The sequence below is a fragment of the Lethenteron reissneri genome, chromosome 27, assembly GCF_015708825.2.
Source record: "Lethenteron reissneri isolate LAM-NWPU_2019-01 chromosome 27, ASM1570882v1, whole genome shotgun sequence".
Classification (NCBI taxonomy): Eukaryota; Metazoa; Chordata; class Hyperoartia; order Petromyzontiformes; family Petromyzontidae; genus Lethenteron; species Lethenteron reissneri.
Genome location: NC_083805.1, coordinates 13,290,531 through 13,309,550, shown reverse-complemented (window position 1 = coordinate 13,309,550; position 19,020 = coordinate 13,290,531). Strand labels below are relative to the sequence as shown.

General features: G+C 46.1%; 1 protein-coding gene across 1 annotated transcript in view; it reads right to left on the bottom strand.

Moving 5' to 3' along the window:
- Window positions 1-17,981, bottom strand: part of LOC133348573 (zinc finger protein 595-like) — a 38,907-nt gene extending 20,926 nt beyond the window's left edge. Inside the window, exons 1-2 of the mRNA XM_061561467.1 lie at window positions 17,528-17,981; window positions 875-979 (exon numbers count right to left, since the gene is read on the bottom strand). Of these exons, the coding sequence (XP_061417451.1) occupies window positions 875-971 (97 nt within the window). The 5' untranslated portion in view covers window positions 972-979; window positions 17,528-17,981. The remainder of the gene's footprint in view (window positions 1-874; window positions 980-17,527) is intronic.
- Between the last annotated feature and the right edge of the window lie 1,039 nt (window positions 17,982-19,020).

Here is a 19,020-nt window from a genome sequence, read left to right as displayed (position 1 = left end):
AGGGGAGCTAAAACTTTCATGTTTGATTTCCATGACAAATATAGCTCTCAGGCAGGTATGTGATAATATGCACCGAGTCACCATAAGAAACAATTCAAGAGATGTCAGACCAGAAGCTGCTCTCTTAACGTGGGGTGATGCATCACTTTCTATGAAAGTTGCAAATTTCATCTCAGGACATAATGCAGATAGCACAATTGAATTATAAATATATATGTATCTGTTCAGCCCTTTGTCAACCCACTACTGGATAAAGGGCTCCCCATGCCCTGTCGGTCATGGGGGTTTTATAACCATACTTCACCAGGCAGGTTAGCGTGGGTTGATTCAGCATTTAATAAGCAACTCATGTTAGCTGTGGCTGGGAAATGAACACAGGTTAATAATAATGATTTGTTTTGATATAGCACCAAATATGCCGGGTTGTCTCCAAGTGATAAAACATCAGGTTGCCGGGTTCATAGCGCAGTCCGTGAACCACTGAACCAGTGCTCCAACCCATGAAATATCATCATCAGTCAGGGTCAAGGCCTCCCCAATTCACTGCCATCTCTCACAATCCTGCCATGTAATAATCCACCCAACACTTGCTGCTCCCTCATTATTCCCGACCCTTGGCAATCTTTCCTGCCAGCGACACGTCCAGCCATTGGAGCTCACTTACTTTTATAAACTTTTTTCAAAGATAGAATTAACATGTTAATGTTTTCAAATAAACGTGTTCCTCTTCCAGTGCCTCATTGTAATTGAGGAGGGTGGGGGCTCAGAAGTGGGAAAACACATTTTTTAAAGTTTAATAAAGCCTGCACAATCCACCAAATCTGGCCTGCGGAGTTCTAGATTAGAGGCGTATTGCCTTTCCACCGTGACTCACTCGCATATCCCGCTCGCTGTGCGGCGCGGATGACGCTCGCCCCCTCCCACGTGTCTCCGTCCATGTCTCCGTCGTAGTGTTCCTCCATTTCTGACATCGTCACACCTGTGCGAGGGCGAGAGCAATAGATGCGTGAGCACAAAGCCCGCAAAAACACAAAGACAAAGATCCGCTCCCCCCGTATAGCCTTAACAGATTGTTGGGACAAATGCTGGTAGCGAGCACCTATGAAGGACGGCACGGTACATGAGTGGGTGGGTGGGCAGCACCACGCCCGGCCGCCTTTGTCTCCCTTGTGGAGATGTTGACACACCGCACGATATACTCATGTGAGGCTGAGTCGACCTAGGGGAGAATCAGCACTGGTTCAGATAATCGTCACTGGTGTTGGCCGTGAGCGGGCATTGAACTCAGGTTGCTGGGTTCATAGCACAGTGCGGTGACCGCTATACTCCCGTTCAAGAACATACACGCAACGCAAGCACGTACATGTGTGCACACACCCACACGTATCATTACACCAGTTAAACCCCGTCGGCCGGGTTACAGATCCGGTACGTAGGCTAATGTTAGTGAGCGCCTATTATGCTCACGTTTCCCCCAGTGTGAGATTTGATTAACAAACACAATAAGACCTGCTTCAGGAAAAACCTGACTTTGTGGTGGTTTGTGTTTGTATGTGTCTACGTAAATGTGTAAAACGCTCCTATGAAAAAAACCACTCGACCTGAAACTATAGCTGATTGTGCTGTGTATTTTTCAGCTATAAGGCAGTGTTTGTAATGACACTGGTACAGTGTTTGCAACCTGTGATTCTACACCACTGCCAACACGGTAGATAAAACGTAACGTCTTCATGTGTCTATTAAATATTAGAAATAAATAGATGTACAGCCACTTTGTCACTCCACTCCTAGACGAGGGCCTATGAATGCCACGTGGGTCGTGAAGGTTATTTGACCATACTTCACCACCCCGATTAGTGGTGGCTGGCAAAGGCAGGGAGCATGGACGTGGGAACATAAGAGTACGATAAAACAATGGATTTTTCTGCACCTACACTCTCCTGCCCATAACTTAGTCCCACATCCCTATAATGAACCTTTTTGTGCATGGTGGTCACCCATCCAAGTACAATTCGTGCTCAGCCTTGCTTAACTTACAAGCTATTGTAATGACATGGTGACATCTGCTGGCCGGGAAAGGGAAGCACAGGTACAGACACGGTTAAAGGAACAACCAATCAGAGAAGGAGAGGTATCTGGGGCAAAGGTAACAGGTGGGGTTAGCCGAGATACTCCAGGGAGCTGCTCGAAGGTTCCACGAGAGGGCATGGCCGGAGGCGGGGCCTAGCCATGCCTGGGGGGATATAAGGGGGAGCGGACCCGGGGCTCGGGGTTCGTGTGTGGGGTCTGGGTCCTGGCTGCGTCGCTGCTCGCCGACATCTCTCTCCGTCGTCCGTTCACGTGAAAAATCTCCTGCGGGGGTTCCATCGCCATCATCGTTACGCCGCCAGCCAGCGGCGTAGCCGAGTGAGGGCGGTGGGACCACGCCGAGTGATCGGCGGTGTGTAGCCAGTAGAGACGTTAATATCTAAGTATTGTACTCAGAGTGAGAAGAATAAGGTTGGCCTGTGTTGTGCTCAGTGTGAGAAATAAAAGAAGTACCCTCTACACGACGTGTCGCGGAAGTCGCTCATTACACTATGATGAGCTTGGATGCATTCCGGATGATTTGTTTTTTCACACTGGACATAGATTCAATGTGTATACTGCATTTACAAGGCACGTACCGATTCACCGCCCTGATGATTGGTTAAATTGTTTGTCATCTCGCTCTTGCTGTCTTGTTGAAGCAATCTGTATCGCATGTTCTAACTGTGATGCTGCCGTGGTGTAATGGTTAGCGCTAGGGCTTAACGATTAATCGATTTCAAATCGAAATCGCAATTTGAAACAATGCGATTAGCAAATCGCAAAGGTTGCCATTTTTAGTGATTTGAAAAGTCCTATTACTTTCTTATTGGAATTTTTTATTTTGTATTATTATAACTTTTATTTATTTAACTTAACAATTGTTCTATGTTTGATTGTTCTATTTCAATTAAAACATTTTAATAAATACATGTTGGAAGCAATTCATATCTTTTAAGTTCTCATCCTTGCATAAGAATATTTTGAGCAGTTCACATTTTTCTGGTATCATGTGGTAATGCTCCATCACATGTTTAAATCTATTACACAGTGAATATTGAACTGAAGCTTGACTTTAAAAAACATTTATCACAATGGCAATATCTATCAGAAAAATCGCAATTAGATATTTTCCCCAAATCGTTCAGCCCTAGTTAGCGCACACTGGACTTGCAATTCAGAGGTTGCAGGTTTGAATTCTCGGTGAGGCAGTTGAAACAATGGGGAAGTTTATTTAATCCCTCCCCTCCCGCCTCTTGTCTACCCAGCAGCATAAAGGGATGCGCGCTCTGCAGTTAGTTGACTGGTAGGGAGCATAGACGGGTAATGTGTGGGTACGCCCACCTCTTCCGAGGCACTGGTCAGCGTGGTAGTGTAGACCAAAACACCCTGTAGAGGACCCTGAAGAACTCCCTCTAGTGTAGGCCCTTCCGTCAGCAGTTGCTTGAGCAAGACATCCCCGTTAGGGTTTGCTGTCCTTACCCTGCACTAGAGGTCGCAACCGGGTACCCGATACCCGGCTACCCGTACCCGGCCAGGTACGGGTACGGGTACCAGTTTGCGACCCTGGTGCGGACGGGTATGGGTACGGGTAGGCCGTGAGTCACTGGTGAGTAACCGTTTGTCACTCATTTCGGGTAGGGTACGGGTATGGAACGGGTACCCATTTGCGACCCTGGTGCGGCCGGGTACGGGTAAGGAATCAAAACCCGTTTGCGACCTCTACCCTGCACCTCCGATTAGCACGGTTGGCTACGTACGGTGCGATAGAGCTACATACAGTGCGAAAGAAGTTCAATATGATACGTACAACACATATAGTACATACAAATTGAAGGACTATACCACGTTTATGTTCTAGGATAAAGTATATTACATGTAATTTGCATTTATAAAATACATATACGTATTGTTATATGCAACGTTTGGATTCATTTTATTTAACGAACGTGGATTGGTTTCGTATTTACACATTCATGTGTAAATAAAACCAGTCAACAAAAACCAGCGCTCACTGGCTCAATCAATGAACTCGAGGCACACTCATCCATCTTCATTGGTCCAAAGCCAGTGGTGGAAATTCCACATTTCCGTGGCTGGTACCATTACCTCCTCGACGTAATAAAACCCTCTTTGCCAAGCAGTGCAGCCCCGCCAGATGGTGCTCATTTTAGTGACCCCCCAAGGAATGGAGATGGCATGATTAAGATGATGGGGCTGAGTCAACCCTGACCGGGATTTGAACTCATGACCTCATGATTGGGAGCCCTGCTGTTCCACCAACTGAGCTACTTCCTGGCCATAAAGGCCAGCCAGGAATGCCTAATTAAACATTCGTGTATGGGGGAGGGGTGTGTGTGATTGTGGGGAGTGGTAGGGTAGCTGTTACCACGCTATGCTACGAACCCAGCAAACCAAGCTCGAATCCCGCTCATAACCAACACCAGTAATGATTATCTAAATCGGTCCCGGGCCTCCCCTAGGTCGACTCAGCCTCAAAATGAGTACCTAACTGTAAACTATTTTTTATTTGACCAGGTATGGTCCATAGAGCTACTTAGCTCTTTTTCAGAAGCAACCTGGCCACAAATGATAGCTCAACTAAGTGGCTTATCAAGTGGATATATAGCAGCCAAACACTCAAAAAATGTTTCTAAATGTGGAGGGAAAAACAGAAAAAAATTCCACACGACCACGTGAACAACATGCAAACTCCATCTATACAAGCGTTAGGGTCGTGATCAAATCCAAACCTTCCTGTAAACCAGGCGAAGTAGTTCACATCTTGCCACCATGATGGGGAGCCAAAGGCATTCGGGCATGGTGCTGGCCTCCCATCCCCTCGTGTACCGTGTTGGCCTTCATAGGTGCTCACGAACAGCATGCCCAAAAAGTCTGTTTAGGCTATACGGGGGATCTTTGTCTTGTGTGTGTGTGATCAACATTCGAGCCTTATTACATTGTATGCTCCACGATCTGTAGATGCAGCGTATGCGCATGTGAAATTGTGCATTAAACAGCCCTCTGTCAATCCACTGCTGGATGACAGCCACCCCAATCCATATGGGTCGTCAGGCTTATTTGACCATATTTCACTGCGTTGGTTAATGCGGCAGCATAGAAGTACTGAACAATATTGGATTTTGCTGCACTGGCCTCTGCTAACCAAAATATATAGCTGCAGCAGCCTATGAAACCCGTTTAATCCATGATGGTCACTCACCAAAGCATTGTCTAGACAACCCCGATTAGTTTCTGAGATTTTATGAGATTGGGCGCATTCAGGTGGATTGGGTGTTTATTATGTGTAAATAATGTACAGATAATCGTAAACAATTATATAAACACATGTATTATACACTGTAACGTATAATATGTAATTACATTATGATATGACTCACAACCGGAATTTCACGTGCTCCAATCCAAATAGAGGGATAACTGTGCTCATCACACTTCTACAGCCGATAAAATTAACGACCACATTGTCAGTGAATGTCCTATGTACAGACCGACCCTTTAATAAGAATAATTTCAACTTGTAATGCCCACAGTATTTACTCACTCTCATAGAGAGAGACAAACCCAGAGGAGGCGTGATGGACCACAGACAATCAGGAGAGCAGCGATGCATTGAGCCAGTGCCAACAATTGGCCAAGCTCTGCGGTCCTCTATATATTAAGGCGGTATCATCCAATTCATGAGTGTTTACATGTAGGAGAAAACCGGAGCACCAAGAGAAAAGCCACGAGTGCGAGGAGGGAAACACCATCCCATGCATATTGAACAGATGGAGTCCACATTTGTGCTGTATTGCTTTGCCTTGGCAAGCCAGGGAATGGCACCTTGATGCCCGAGGGAGATTCGCAACATTTGGGCGATCCACCAACCGCTTGCCGCTACAGTGCTGGATAACCAGCCTGTGCCAGGAATGTGGAATTTTCATTCCTTGCTCATGAACACCAATGGAAAAGAATGTTGCCCAAAGCTCATAATAAAAACTATTAGCTTTTAAATGTACAGTACTCAACTCAAACTTACATAAAGCACACATAAGCATATTTTTTTGAATCCGCAATTAATTTTGCTCTGTACATGCAACAGCACATACGTTCACAATGGGACCCTCTCGTACAAACGAACCACGGTAAATGATCGACCCATCGCCATAACGATTTTCACGCCTGCCCTCTCTGCGGACACAAAGGATGTTCTATTGCTGGGAGGGAGCTCGGTGACTCCCTGGGCTGTCATCTGCGTGGGATTGGCCGAATGACCCGGTCCCCAGGAGGGGACACAGCCACTGCCACCATCCTCACCGCCTGGGTTTCATTGCCTGTTATTCAACGAGCTCTAGGGGCGGGAATCTTCTCCACGGGCGGCTCCGAGCAAATGCCGGAAATTACATTTTTAGAAATATAAATCACAGTTGCTAAGTACAAGCCCAATATGCCAAGCGGATAGCAACAAACAGGACGATTAAAAAGTTGTAATACGTAAGAGTGAATACGTTAAATTTAATTGAGCGAGGTTATAAGAACTTGGGAAAAGTAGTGATGGGGAGGAATTCCAAAGTGGAGCAGCGTGAGGGGAGAAGCAGAAAGAGAAGTGAAAGAGGAGTGATTTGGACCTGTAGCACGATGGTTCAAGGATGAGACGACACCGTCAGTCTATTACAAATGGCAGGCGAACAATCTCACCACAGGATATGACCAATAGGCATGCGATGACTTTCTGCTTTTACAATATTTCACTTTTAACTAAACAATATACAAATTTTCACCGCGTTTTCAAGTGCTTTTTTCGCGGAATGTCCCAAAGTGGGATTTTTTCCCAGCTCCCTGTTTAAGTGAAATTTTTGTGTGGATGTGTGGAAGGAAACCCGAGTATCCAGAGGAAACCCACAGATAACTACCAGGTGGCACACGCCTGAAACACAATAACTTGGAGAGAAGGGTTGAGGGATCACGTGGATATGTGCCACTCCCAAAGTCACTGGGCTGCAAGGTGGCCATCAGTGAGGTGGCCATGAGTTGGCAGCATGGTACATGGGTTCATACACCTGACTTTGCAGAAACCTTTGAGTGTTATAATCTCGTGTGTGTAGGTTCTTCACAAAGTCTAATTGCTCCCACACACCAAAACACTCCTTAAAATGTAATTAGCCAAACATACTAGTGCAGAACTCTCCTGAAAATAAGCCTTGATAATCTAAGATTTTCCTGGATTAAAAAATAATAAAGAACACTCAAATTACACGGACATATGGTTAGAAACGTACTTTCTTTATTGCCTTTTACAGGATCAACATAGTTGTGTTATAGGCGTCATTATCATCACCACAGAAGCAGCGATACTGGATCAGCATCCCTGTCTAATTCTTCACCACTCAACCCATTCTCCAATATCCCTTTTCCACTGACACATCCAAGCTGAGCCAGCACGGGGCCCTGAATGTACGAGTGGTTTATCCACTTGTGAGGGGCTGAGCCAGAACCAGACCACGATTTGCTGACCTCCGAAGATATCACAATCTAGATCAGGGCACTATCATGGACAAGGATAGGGCCACGGCGAATGGCCCATTGGTCCATTCACTATGCGTGACTGATGTCACAGCTTGCTTTCTGCAGTGTAAAAACATGGTGACTCCTAAACTACACTGGGCTGGATTGGCACTACCCTGGCCTGGCTTGGTTTTACAGTAGAAAAGAGGTACTGGTTCAGAAAGGGAGAGTGTGCACCGAAGCCAACAATACCAATACCCATCATTCGCCACTAAGTGACAGTGACATCACCACGGCGCCGATGCCAGGCCAGGTGCAATTTTAGGCCACGTAAAGTGTCAAAGGCTTGCTGACAGGAGGTCTCGGGAGAGACCCAGGTACCATGGGTTGGCTGACTGAGATGACTGGTAGATGCACCAACTTGCTGCATTTTAGCCACCCGGCGCTCCGCTTGTTGTTGTGAGCATCGCTCCTCTGCCTACCGTTGCTCCTGGAGGGTGACTGCCTCAAACTGCCCAGTAGCATCCCTCACGAACCTCCTCCATAGAGGCCGATCTTGACACCGCTGATACCAGTCGTCGGCAAGTCCACTCAGCTCCACATCCTCCCGTACCGCATCAGGACATCTTTTCTCCATCCCATTTCGTGCCCGTTTAGCCCCCTCTATGCAGCCAAACAGAAGCTGCTTGGGGATGTGGTGGCTGGGCATGCGGGCTACACGACCCAGCCAATGCAGCCTTGCCTGTCAGAGGCGCTTCACTGATGGGAAAATGTCCACATCTTTCAAGGACTTGTGAGCTCCTCACACAATCCAGCCTGGTTAAACCCAGGATGAATCGTGGACATGCCAGCCTGAATCGTGGGCATGCCAGCCTTTCTAACTGGTGCAGATGTCGTACACAAGCATAGAGAAGGGAGGGCATGGCTGTGGACGAGAAGACCCAAAGCTTCATGCGGAGTGACAAACCAGGTAGCTTTCACACAGCATTGCACAGCCGATGAAAATATAATGCCGCCCGAATGATTCGGAGTGAGACCTATGCTGTCAAACCGGAGCTTGTCAGAAGCACACTGCCCAGGTATGAGAAACTCTCCACTCTCTCCACAACTGCTCCATCACCAATGGGGAGCCGAAGGGTGGAGTGTTTGGTAGCACAAAATACCCAGGCAGGTGCTTAGTGCTGGTGGGACTGATAGTAAGACCCCATATCTCTTAGTGGCACACTCCAGGTTCAGCAGCAGCACCTTCAACTCCTCCTCTGAGTGAGCAGCAATCACCAGATCATCAGCATACATAACATGGTTGACCAATAAGGAGCCATACCTCGACCACACCCGGACATCGATCAGCCTCCCGTTGTATCTGTACCAGATGGAAATTCCTCCGGTACAGCCATGAAACCGGAAGACTGTAACAAAGCCACCACCACCACGCATGCTTAAAAGCCTTGACGTTCATGTGCTGCCCGTGTGGGCGAGTGTGCACACCTGGGGGACATGACCCTCGGACTGAGGGGGCAAGGGATAGTCCAGGCTTGAGGCACTATCAGGGAGCTGCATCACAGGGTAAGAGTTGTGCAACGGACGGCACAGCGGTGGTGGCAGCAGTCGTGCGTTTTTAAGCTGGCCAGCCGGCAGAAGCAAACAGTAGCATAGTGGTGGCTGGGTGGTTCAGGAGCTATACCACTCTGTCAGGGCACTAAGCCAGCCCTGCTGAGCAGCTGCATTTGGATCATGATTAAACCAAATTCTTAAGTATTAGCGATAGTTTCAACCTGGTCACCAATGACTACACACAAAAACATAATATTTACATGATGGTTTGTCACTTACTTATTCTTATTTCAGCTCTGAGATTTAAAAAAATCAGTATGTTGAAATAACAATGACCACTTCTTGCAGGGCATATTTAAGTCTGCTCTTGGTGTGGATAGACACATACTGAAGTGTGAATTCAAAAGTAGCTCAGTGACATGATCCTTTGGGTCCGTTCTCTGGCTACAAGAGTTCCGCATGGAATTCATCATCTTGCATGATAATGCCAATATTACTATTGGCATTATCAATTTTTTTTGGGGGGGGGGGGGAGTGGAGATGAAGAATATTCATTTGATTGAAATAAATAAAGAAAAGAGAAGGAAACAGCAACACCGATCAACTACTTGTCAAGTGAGTGTCCACTGGGGTGAATCGGAAGCTTAAGCATTTCCATAATCAATTTACAGGACGGGATGTCAATCCCAACATGCCACACTCTCTTAATCCAGTAGTTTGGAGGGGTTGGTGATCATACCAGGATTCAATCCATTACGATGATGTGAGGCACACATCTGCTACGTGACGAAGTGGCACCTTAATGCAGTGGCAATGCAGCAAGTAGGTTCTGATTGTTACAATGAAATGCCTGTGTAGTGAATCTTAAGTGTTCTCCTCTGTTAGGTCTAGATTTTTCACGCCATGAAAAGGATACTAGAATAAGGAAGAAAAAGTATGTATAGATCCTGTAAATCTTTCCAAAATGCACTCGCGATGAAAATACTTAATTGAACATTGACGTTATGTTTCAAGCCGCACAAGGAGATAACATCACGCGGCGTATGACATCGCATGATGACATAACATGTGATCGGGAATGGAGGCAGCAAGGAGGTGCATGCGCCTCAGGCATTATGGTGCAAACGCCCAAGTGAATCCATTCAGTACTGGTTTTTGTAGCCAGGTTTTAGGTAACGCTTTGATCAATTTGGCCGATTTTACAGAGGCCAAGTCCCTAAAATCAACACAACTTCATACCAAATTTATGTTTGTACTGGATTATATTTACAATCAACATTGTGCTCTCTTGCATATTTAACAGAAAGGTAGACAAGCACAGCTAAAACATCAACACTTTCAACATTAGTCAGAAAGTGTTAAAAATAGGAATTGGACAAATATCCCACAATCCTCATAAAAAAAAATGTGTGGCTCAGTGAGGCTTTTGTAGGAGAAACGTTTAATGATTATTTTGGTTGAAGTGGTGGTTAACACCGATAGCGGATTAAATGTAGAACTTATCTATGTGAACATTATAAATCCTGACCCCCATGTCCATCCACCTGGGATTATAAATCCTGTAAGAACCGATTTTATTGAAAGGTTGAACTCACAGCTGAATTGAGTATGAAGAAGTGAAACTTGTGTAGCTTCCAATGAAAAAGTGATAGGAATTTCACTTTACTGTTATTGCTGTCAGTGCCCTCATGTCTTTATACGAGCACCCTTCCTTTAAACTTTACAATGCCACAAATGCTTTCCACACTTTTTGTGGAAAACAATGCCGAGTTTTTAATGTTCACCGTATAAAACTGTGCTCTGAAAACACGACACGGGCTGATGCCTATATTATATAAATCAGACAGCAGTTCTTCTGAAGCCTTGGTTTAAACCCTGAGGCAGGGTCTCTCTGTCAAGAGATAATGCCTTCGTTAGGGCACTAAGCCAACACCTCTGAGGCCCTGGGTTCAAGCCCCATGGCTGGGTGTTTCACTCCCTCTTCACGTCGCTATTGCCGTTGCCAGGGCACTGAGACAACACAGCTTCTGGGTTGAAGCCCTAAGGCTAGCTTCCTCTCTTTAAGGCAGCTGGTGCCTGCATCTAGGCACGGAGCCAGAATATTGGAGGCCCTAGGTTCAAACTCTGGGGCGGGTGTCTCTCTGGGAGCCATTGTTCATGTCAAGGCACTGTGCCAACATGGCTGAAATGCTGAGTTTGAAGGAGGAGTTGACCTAGAGGGCTTAAAAAAAAACCTTTTCCATGTGCAACGAGTTTACCAGTCTCAGCCTTGGTCACCGTTGACTGGATAGCCTCTCCCCACCCCATAATAAACTAGTAATTTCATTTAATTCAGCTCTGTTCGGCTCCGAGCATGGGGTTGCACAGCAGCATTGAGCCTGCCAGCACTGCGGAAGCAAACCAATGTTTAACGGTGTTCCTTTAGGCAGCGGTTGATATGAAACCCAGCGCGTTGGCTGGTGGGCACCTAGGGAGCGCCATGACCCAGCCATTTGTTGGCGCTTGCCAACAGCGATATAGCAAATAGGTTTCCAACCAATGCGTGCACAGTTTCAAGTGTTCCCGTGTGTGGATTTTTCTCCAGGCACCCAATTTCTTCCCACATCACAAAAATACTTAAGATCATTGAAATGACATTCAATGCAATGCCATTTAAATACATATTTTTAAATGAATATGCCTAATAATAATAATGCTGTCATTTGTTTACCCAGGAAATGTTCAGTCTTCAGACTTTTTAGAGGGATTCTGCTTGGGATGTTTAAGAGATTTCATTTTTGGTATCATTCTGGAAATAAACAACAATATTCGTGGAAGAAACACACAACATATGAGGATATATAATACTCAAACCCTCTAAGCATGGCTCACTACAAACGACCTGGTGCACTGCTTTCAACAAGCACATCACTGCCCTGCAGTCGAGCATCAAATACACCGCTATCATTATAATCGTTCTCATCCCAAACCAATCTAGAAGTTTATGGATTACAGGCATGTAACTACTTGTTTTTAAATCAAGGATCGGACTTATTGATTGGTCCATCTCACATCTTTTAAAGCAATTTATCCTGTCACGGTCATTGCTCCATCACAACTGAAACATAAGCAAGCCAATGGAATTTCATTAAAGAGACAGCGCAGTTCACTTGTCAAATTTGAACAGACCATCACAAACTCACCGACAGATACAATCCAATGCCATTATAGAAGATCTTGATTGCTGACATTTGGCACAAAAACAATTAAGTCGAGGCTTTTCATAGACAAATCAAATATTATTTTATTATTAATAATTTTATTTTTTATTTTTTACCTACGTGACTTTACCAAAAAAACCCAATAATATGAATCCTTGCAGTCACGAAAGCTTCAAATCTAAAATTGAATCGAAGGTTGATTTGTTGTTTGTCATCGGGCAGGCTCCGCCTAAATTTGTAATCAGCTGTAAGCCTCATGCTAAATATTAGTGAACCAAGTAATCACTGAATCAAGTACAATAGAGCTAAAGCCAACCAGCTACTCGAAATTTATGTAGACAATTATATAATAGTATCCACATGCTAAAATATGATATGTTTGGGTATCACTAATGTCCACTGGTGGTGAAAATGCAGTGGTGCAAATTCCATATTTCTATGGCAGGGGCTAATATCTCAAAATTTTTACTTATTTGCAAAGCCACTGAACAAATGTGCCACCCCTGGTCTCTGATGCATAGCTGGATTTTATGTGCTCGCTTCACAATTCACGTAATTTACGATTCATGTGTGCAAAGCTAATATTTTTCCAATTTATGCATTGAGCTATGAAATAGGCGGCACTCAACGGCATGCTCTCAAGAATGTTAATGTCACAGAGGGTCACCATTAACGTCCACTTTACGGCGGGACGGTGTACTATAGAAATTACAGTAATCTCCCCCAGCACAAATTAATTGGCAGTTGAGCAGGAATCCAACTGTCGAATCCAAACCCAGCAGTGATCAAAACAGCGACGAACTGTTATACAAATTGTGGACAGAGTATACAATCAAACAATTATGGATTATTTTAATTTGACATAACAGCAGTGCACGACAACCAAGACAATTTAATGTAGGCATTGATTTGATAATAGCATTGCTAGAGAAAGAGGTGTGAATCCAACCCACATATGCCATCGACTTGCCACGGTAGTAGAAAACACCAGTCTGTATAGGTGTGCCTTGCATACATATATAACACACACACTGTAAAGGGCACATTGTTTTACGGGTATCACTTAACCATGCAGTTATGTCCAAGCTATGTGGAAGAAATGGGAGGAGTGGTGGAGTGATGGTGGCTTCCTGCACTGTGCTATGACGCTGGCGACCTGATTTCGATTCCCGGCCACCACAGCTAACGGCATTGACGTGCAATATCTGAACCAATGGTGGGCGACATCCCCCCGACCAGCATTACGAAGTATGTCAAACAACCCCCATGACCTACATGGCATCGAGGGCCTTCATCCAACAGTTGATTGACAAAGGACTGTAAATAATTGTTAATGAAGGTATATACAACACATTCCTGCGGAGGGAGCTGGTAGGAACGTTGGGTTGCTCGGTCAATGGCCAGGGTCAACGGCGGCGTGGTGTATTCCGCAAATATGGCGGATTGTGAGGGCGGGCACAAGCCGGCGTGAGTAGGTTAAACGTTGAGTTTTATAAGGGCACCACGGGGTGACCAGCCCCTCCCCTCCCCACCCAGCCCCACCCCTCACCCAGCACAACCCCTCCCACCCCCCACCCAGCCCCACCCTTCCCACCACCCACCCTCCCCACCCAGCCCCTCCCCACCCTCCCCACTCCACCCAGCCCCTCCCCACCCTCCCCTCTCCACCCAGCCCCTCCCCACGCTCTCCTCTCCACCAAGCCCCACCCCTCCCATTTTTGGATGCACGACGGATACAATAATCCCCTGTGGGCTGGTGTAACCAGGAGGTTCTTACTAGTATATACGGAGACTACCCCAGTTAAGCATGATATACTGTTAGGGCCAGAGATGTTAGCGAGCACCTAATACAACTGTCACAGCACCGAAAGGGTAGGTGGCACCAGCATCATGGCTGCCTAGCTGCCTTTGTCTCCCCATTGCTGATGTGAACACAATGCACCGGGCATTGATTTTAGGCTAATTTGATCTAGCGGAGGTCCAGGCCAGCTTCAGGTTCCCTAAGCCAGCTGGTTGTTGAGCATCACAGTGAGGAATTGAACTTGGTTGACTGGAATTGTAAGTTTGTGCACAAACTATTGCACCACTGTGTATATGTAAACACACATATTCTTATAACAATACATGCTACAGTATATACACTGAGGGTTAGTGAAGAGGATGAACAATATATAAATAGTGTACAAATACCAAAATATCACTTTTTTGGAGATTGTGTAAAGTGTTGTTAGCGGGCACCTATGAAAGCTGGCGTGGCTCGTATTAAGTTCGGCTGCTTTTGTCTCCTCAGCGGTGATGTTTATACACCGCAACGGGGTACTCAACTAAAGCTGAGTTGGTCGAGGGGAGGGCCCAGAAATGGTTCAGATATTCACCACCGATTGTGGTAATTACTACACTACCACTCCCCCTTATTTATGTTTGTGTGTTTATATATATATATAAAACCACAGAGACATGCAATTATGGCCAATGTGAATAATAATATGAAGGAGAGAGGAGGGGGGGTGTTAATATTAGAGCCTTCGAAATATAGCACTATGGAAACAAAGAGAAGATCATTCCACCCCACAGGAAGACGATAGAATACACGGTACTGTACTATACATGCACACATGCCAGTCATTGAATATGTATTTGCTTTGGCACTGCACTGACATTGTTAGTCTTGGTAGTTTCAGGTGGCAGTGGTGTTGATGATGGTACTTGTGGTGGTGTGGGTGGCCGAGTAGCTATTCAGTTGGGGAGGTAATATTGTTGGTGGCTGTGGTAGTATAGGGGTGATGCAGTGTTATTGATGGTGGCTGTAATGGTGACATTAGTAGCAATGTTGGTGGTAGTAGCAGTGTTAATGGAGGTGGTTGTATGAGTGGTATGTGTGGTAAAGCTGTACATTGTGAGTGACACGCTAGGAGAAAGGGTGATGGTGGAGGGATAAGAATGCAGAAGGTGATGTTGTTGGAACGTAACTAATTAAAGACGGAGATGAAATGGAAGGTTTTAAGCCTGGACTTCAATGAGGGATGGAGTCAGGTGAAAAGGTTTATGTTGTTTTTGGTAGTGAGTAGACATAAGTAGTGGTAATTATATCAATGCTGCCTGTGGTAGGGTATACAAATCATCACCCCTCAAACATTACCTCCGCTACCTCCTCTACCATCATCAACACTATCACAAGCACAATTTTATTTTACCACCACCGTTATCTCCTCCATCAGCACTGCCATAATAACTAATATCACCACCCTAATCATCACCATGTTCCTCCTCATCGTTATCAGCACCACCTCACCATGACCTTCTACATCAACTCTATCACCATTTGCATCCAATCCCATCATCACCGAAAACTCCATCACTGCCTTCTCCAACATCACCCTCTCATCAACTCTCTTACCACCAAATCCATAATCATGATTTCCTTCAATGCCATTATCACCATCTCTCACATTATGACCATCGCCAAAATACCTCAATCAATACTTCCTCAATTATCACCGCCCTGTTACCACCTGGGGCCCGACCCTGACGCTTGTATATTTGGAGTTTGCACGTTCTCCCCGTGGTCGCGTGGATGTTTCTCCGGGTCCACCGGTTTTTCCCTCCACATTTAGAAACATGCGTTTGGAGTATTTGGCTGCTATAAATTGCCCCATGATAAGCCACTTCGTTGAGCGATCATTTGTGGTCAGGTCGCTTCTAAATAAGAGCTATATAGCTTAGTGGGCCTTACCAGGTAAAATGTGTTTAGTTTTAGTTTGCCATGCAAACCATCTCCCTCTCACCAACACAACTATCTCTTCAACCATTACCACCGTCATCATCATCATCACGATGATCATCGATAGCGACCTCCAACCCCATGACATCAACCATTTCCAAGCTCATCACAACCCTCATCGCATTACCACCATCACATTATCATCACCTCGTCTATCATCACCAGAAACATCCCCATTATAATCACCTCCATATTAATTATCACTAACCCCATCATCATCCCCATCATTACCAAAAGTGCTCTCCCACCACCACCAATATGAGAAATCACATTCCTCACCATCATCACTATCAGTCACCACCTCCATATCTCCCATTATTATCCCATCATCATCAACGCTATCACCTCCCCATCATCACCATCACCACAAATAGCTCTCCTTTACCCCTCCACCATATTCACCATTGCCCTGACAACTTAATATATGAACGTCACTTCTATTATCACCTCCCCATTTGCCCCATCATCATCCCATCACCAAAAAGTTCCATCATCCTCACCCATCATTACTCTCACACTCAACATACAACTCCCACCACTACCACCAGCCCCATCATCACCATCAACCCCATCAGCTTTATCGCTCCCACACGATCCCACCACTAATTGTCACCATCACATTAGTATAACTTTCATGTTCAGCATAACATCACCCGTCGTCACCGATCCCATCACCTCCATCATCACCACCCTCATTTAGCACCACAATCATTATCATCACTCCCAATTTCACCATCAACCCCACCATCCGGTCATCCCAATCAACCACAATTGTCACCATAATCAACATAACCTCCCGCATGAGTATCGCTCCAAATACCGCCTTCACCCACAATCATCTCCATCACTCCCAAGCACCACCACCGTTATCATCACCCTCATCACTCCCCCAATGATTCACAACCCAAATCATCAACATCACCTCTCTGCCTCCCATCACCCCAAAACCATCACCTCTATCATCACCTCTCCCAACATAACCCTCTCCCATCACCACCATCATCCACCACCACCGTCACTCCCACCATCATCCACCACCACCACTCCCACCATCATCCACCACCACCGTCACATCCACCACCATCCACCACCACCATCATCATTCACCACTACCATTCACCACCACCATCATTCACCACCACCACCACCATCCACCACCATCACCATCCACCACCATCATCCACCACCACCATCATCCACCACCATCATCCACCACCACCGTCACTCCCACCATCATCCACCACCACTATCCTCCCCCCATCATCCACCACCACCATCCTCCCCCCATCATCCACCACCACCACCTCCTCCACCATCATCCACCACCACCTCCTCCACCACCACCATCCACCACCACCATCCTCCACCATCATCCTCCCACCACCACCTCCCCCACGGTCCCCGATCTCCGCCTCACCGCTCCCTCCAGGCGAAGCTTCTCCGCCGAGGGCGCTCCCAGCCGCGATGCTCCCCTGCTCGCTCCCGCCTCCATGCGGGCTCCGCACTCCTCGTCAGAGCCGCCTCCTCCTCCTCCTCCCACCACCCCTCCCCGTTCAAGCCGCAACCACGAAACAACAACAACAATAATAACAACAACAATCAACAGCTCCACAATAGCCGTGCAAATCCGGAGCTCGACTGCCTAGGCCCGTCGGCTCCGTCTCCTTGTTTGGAAGAAGCCACGGCCGCTAGTTCTTCGGGCGCATCTTTAACATCTTCATCGAGGCTATTTGCACAATTGGCTCTCTTATCGCTTGGCGTTGTCGCTCAGTTGTTGTTGCTGTTGTTGTTGTTGGTTGTTGTTGTTGCCGCGCGTTGCGACCTCGCAAATCGCGCGCGGTTCGGTGGAGACGCAGAAGCCCGGGACGGCGGCTTTGGAATTCGTAGCGCGGATACGCGCCTTTGTCAGGATGCCTTTGGAATTACTACCACGGATGCGCATAGGGGTGACGTCACCGGTAGAATCCGCACACAGCATAGGTCTTGCACCCCACCCCCCCACCTTTAGAATTCGTAACACGTATTAGCATGCGATGACGTCACCGACTGAATTGATAGACCTCTTAAGCGCCTTTGTGATGGGGCTCGCTAGAATGTATAGAGCGGATAAGTAGCTCCGTGACCGGCTCGGATAGAATTTGTAGATCGCATAAGCAGCTTTTGTCACGGAGCTCCATTCGAATTGGTACACAGCATAAGCCGAGTTGTGACGTCAACGATGAAATCCGCAGACTGCATAGACGGCTGGCACGATGGAGATCGATAGAACGCGCCATTGTACACGGCTCTCATGAAAACCCCGCACACAATTATGAATCTGGCTTTGTGGGAGAGGCTGCTGATACAAATTACAAATTCGTAGACCGCATTTGGGGCGCTTGTGAAGGAGCCGGTTGAAACATGACACGATACGGCGCTTTTGTGAAATGTATGTGTAATTCATAGACCTGCATAAGTATCCGTATGACCGAGACGTTGTAATTCGTAGACTGTATAGGAGCGCGCGTTGGAGAGACGGGGCAAATGCAATTCTAGATTTGAAGCTTTCGTGATTGCAAGGATTCATACTCTTAGGTTTTTTCGGTAAAGTCACGTAGGTGAAAATAAATAATAAATAATAAACTATAAATCACGACGTGTTGCCTCCGAAACGTCGTGATTTATTATATTTCTATTATTTCTATTATTTTTATTTTTTATTTTTACCTACGTGACTTTACCGACAAAACCTAAGAATACAGATACAATTCATTGATCGCATTGGCGTGAACCATTGTGAACGGGCTCCTATAACTCATAGACTTAATAAGCACCTTGGAGACAATGCGATCAGAATTCGTAGACCATGTGAGCACCTTCAGCGATGATATCCTTGCAATCCACACGGGATAATGTTTCTCAAAAATAAAT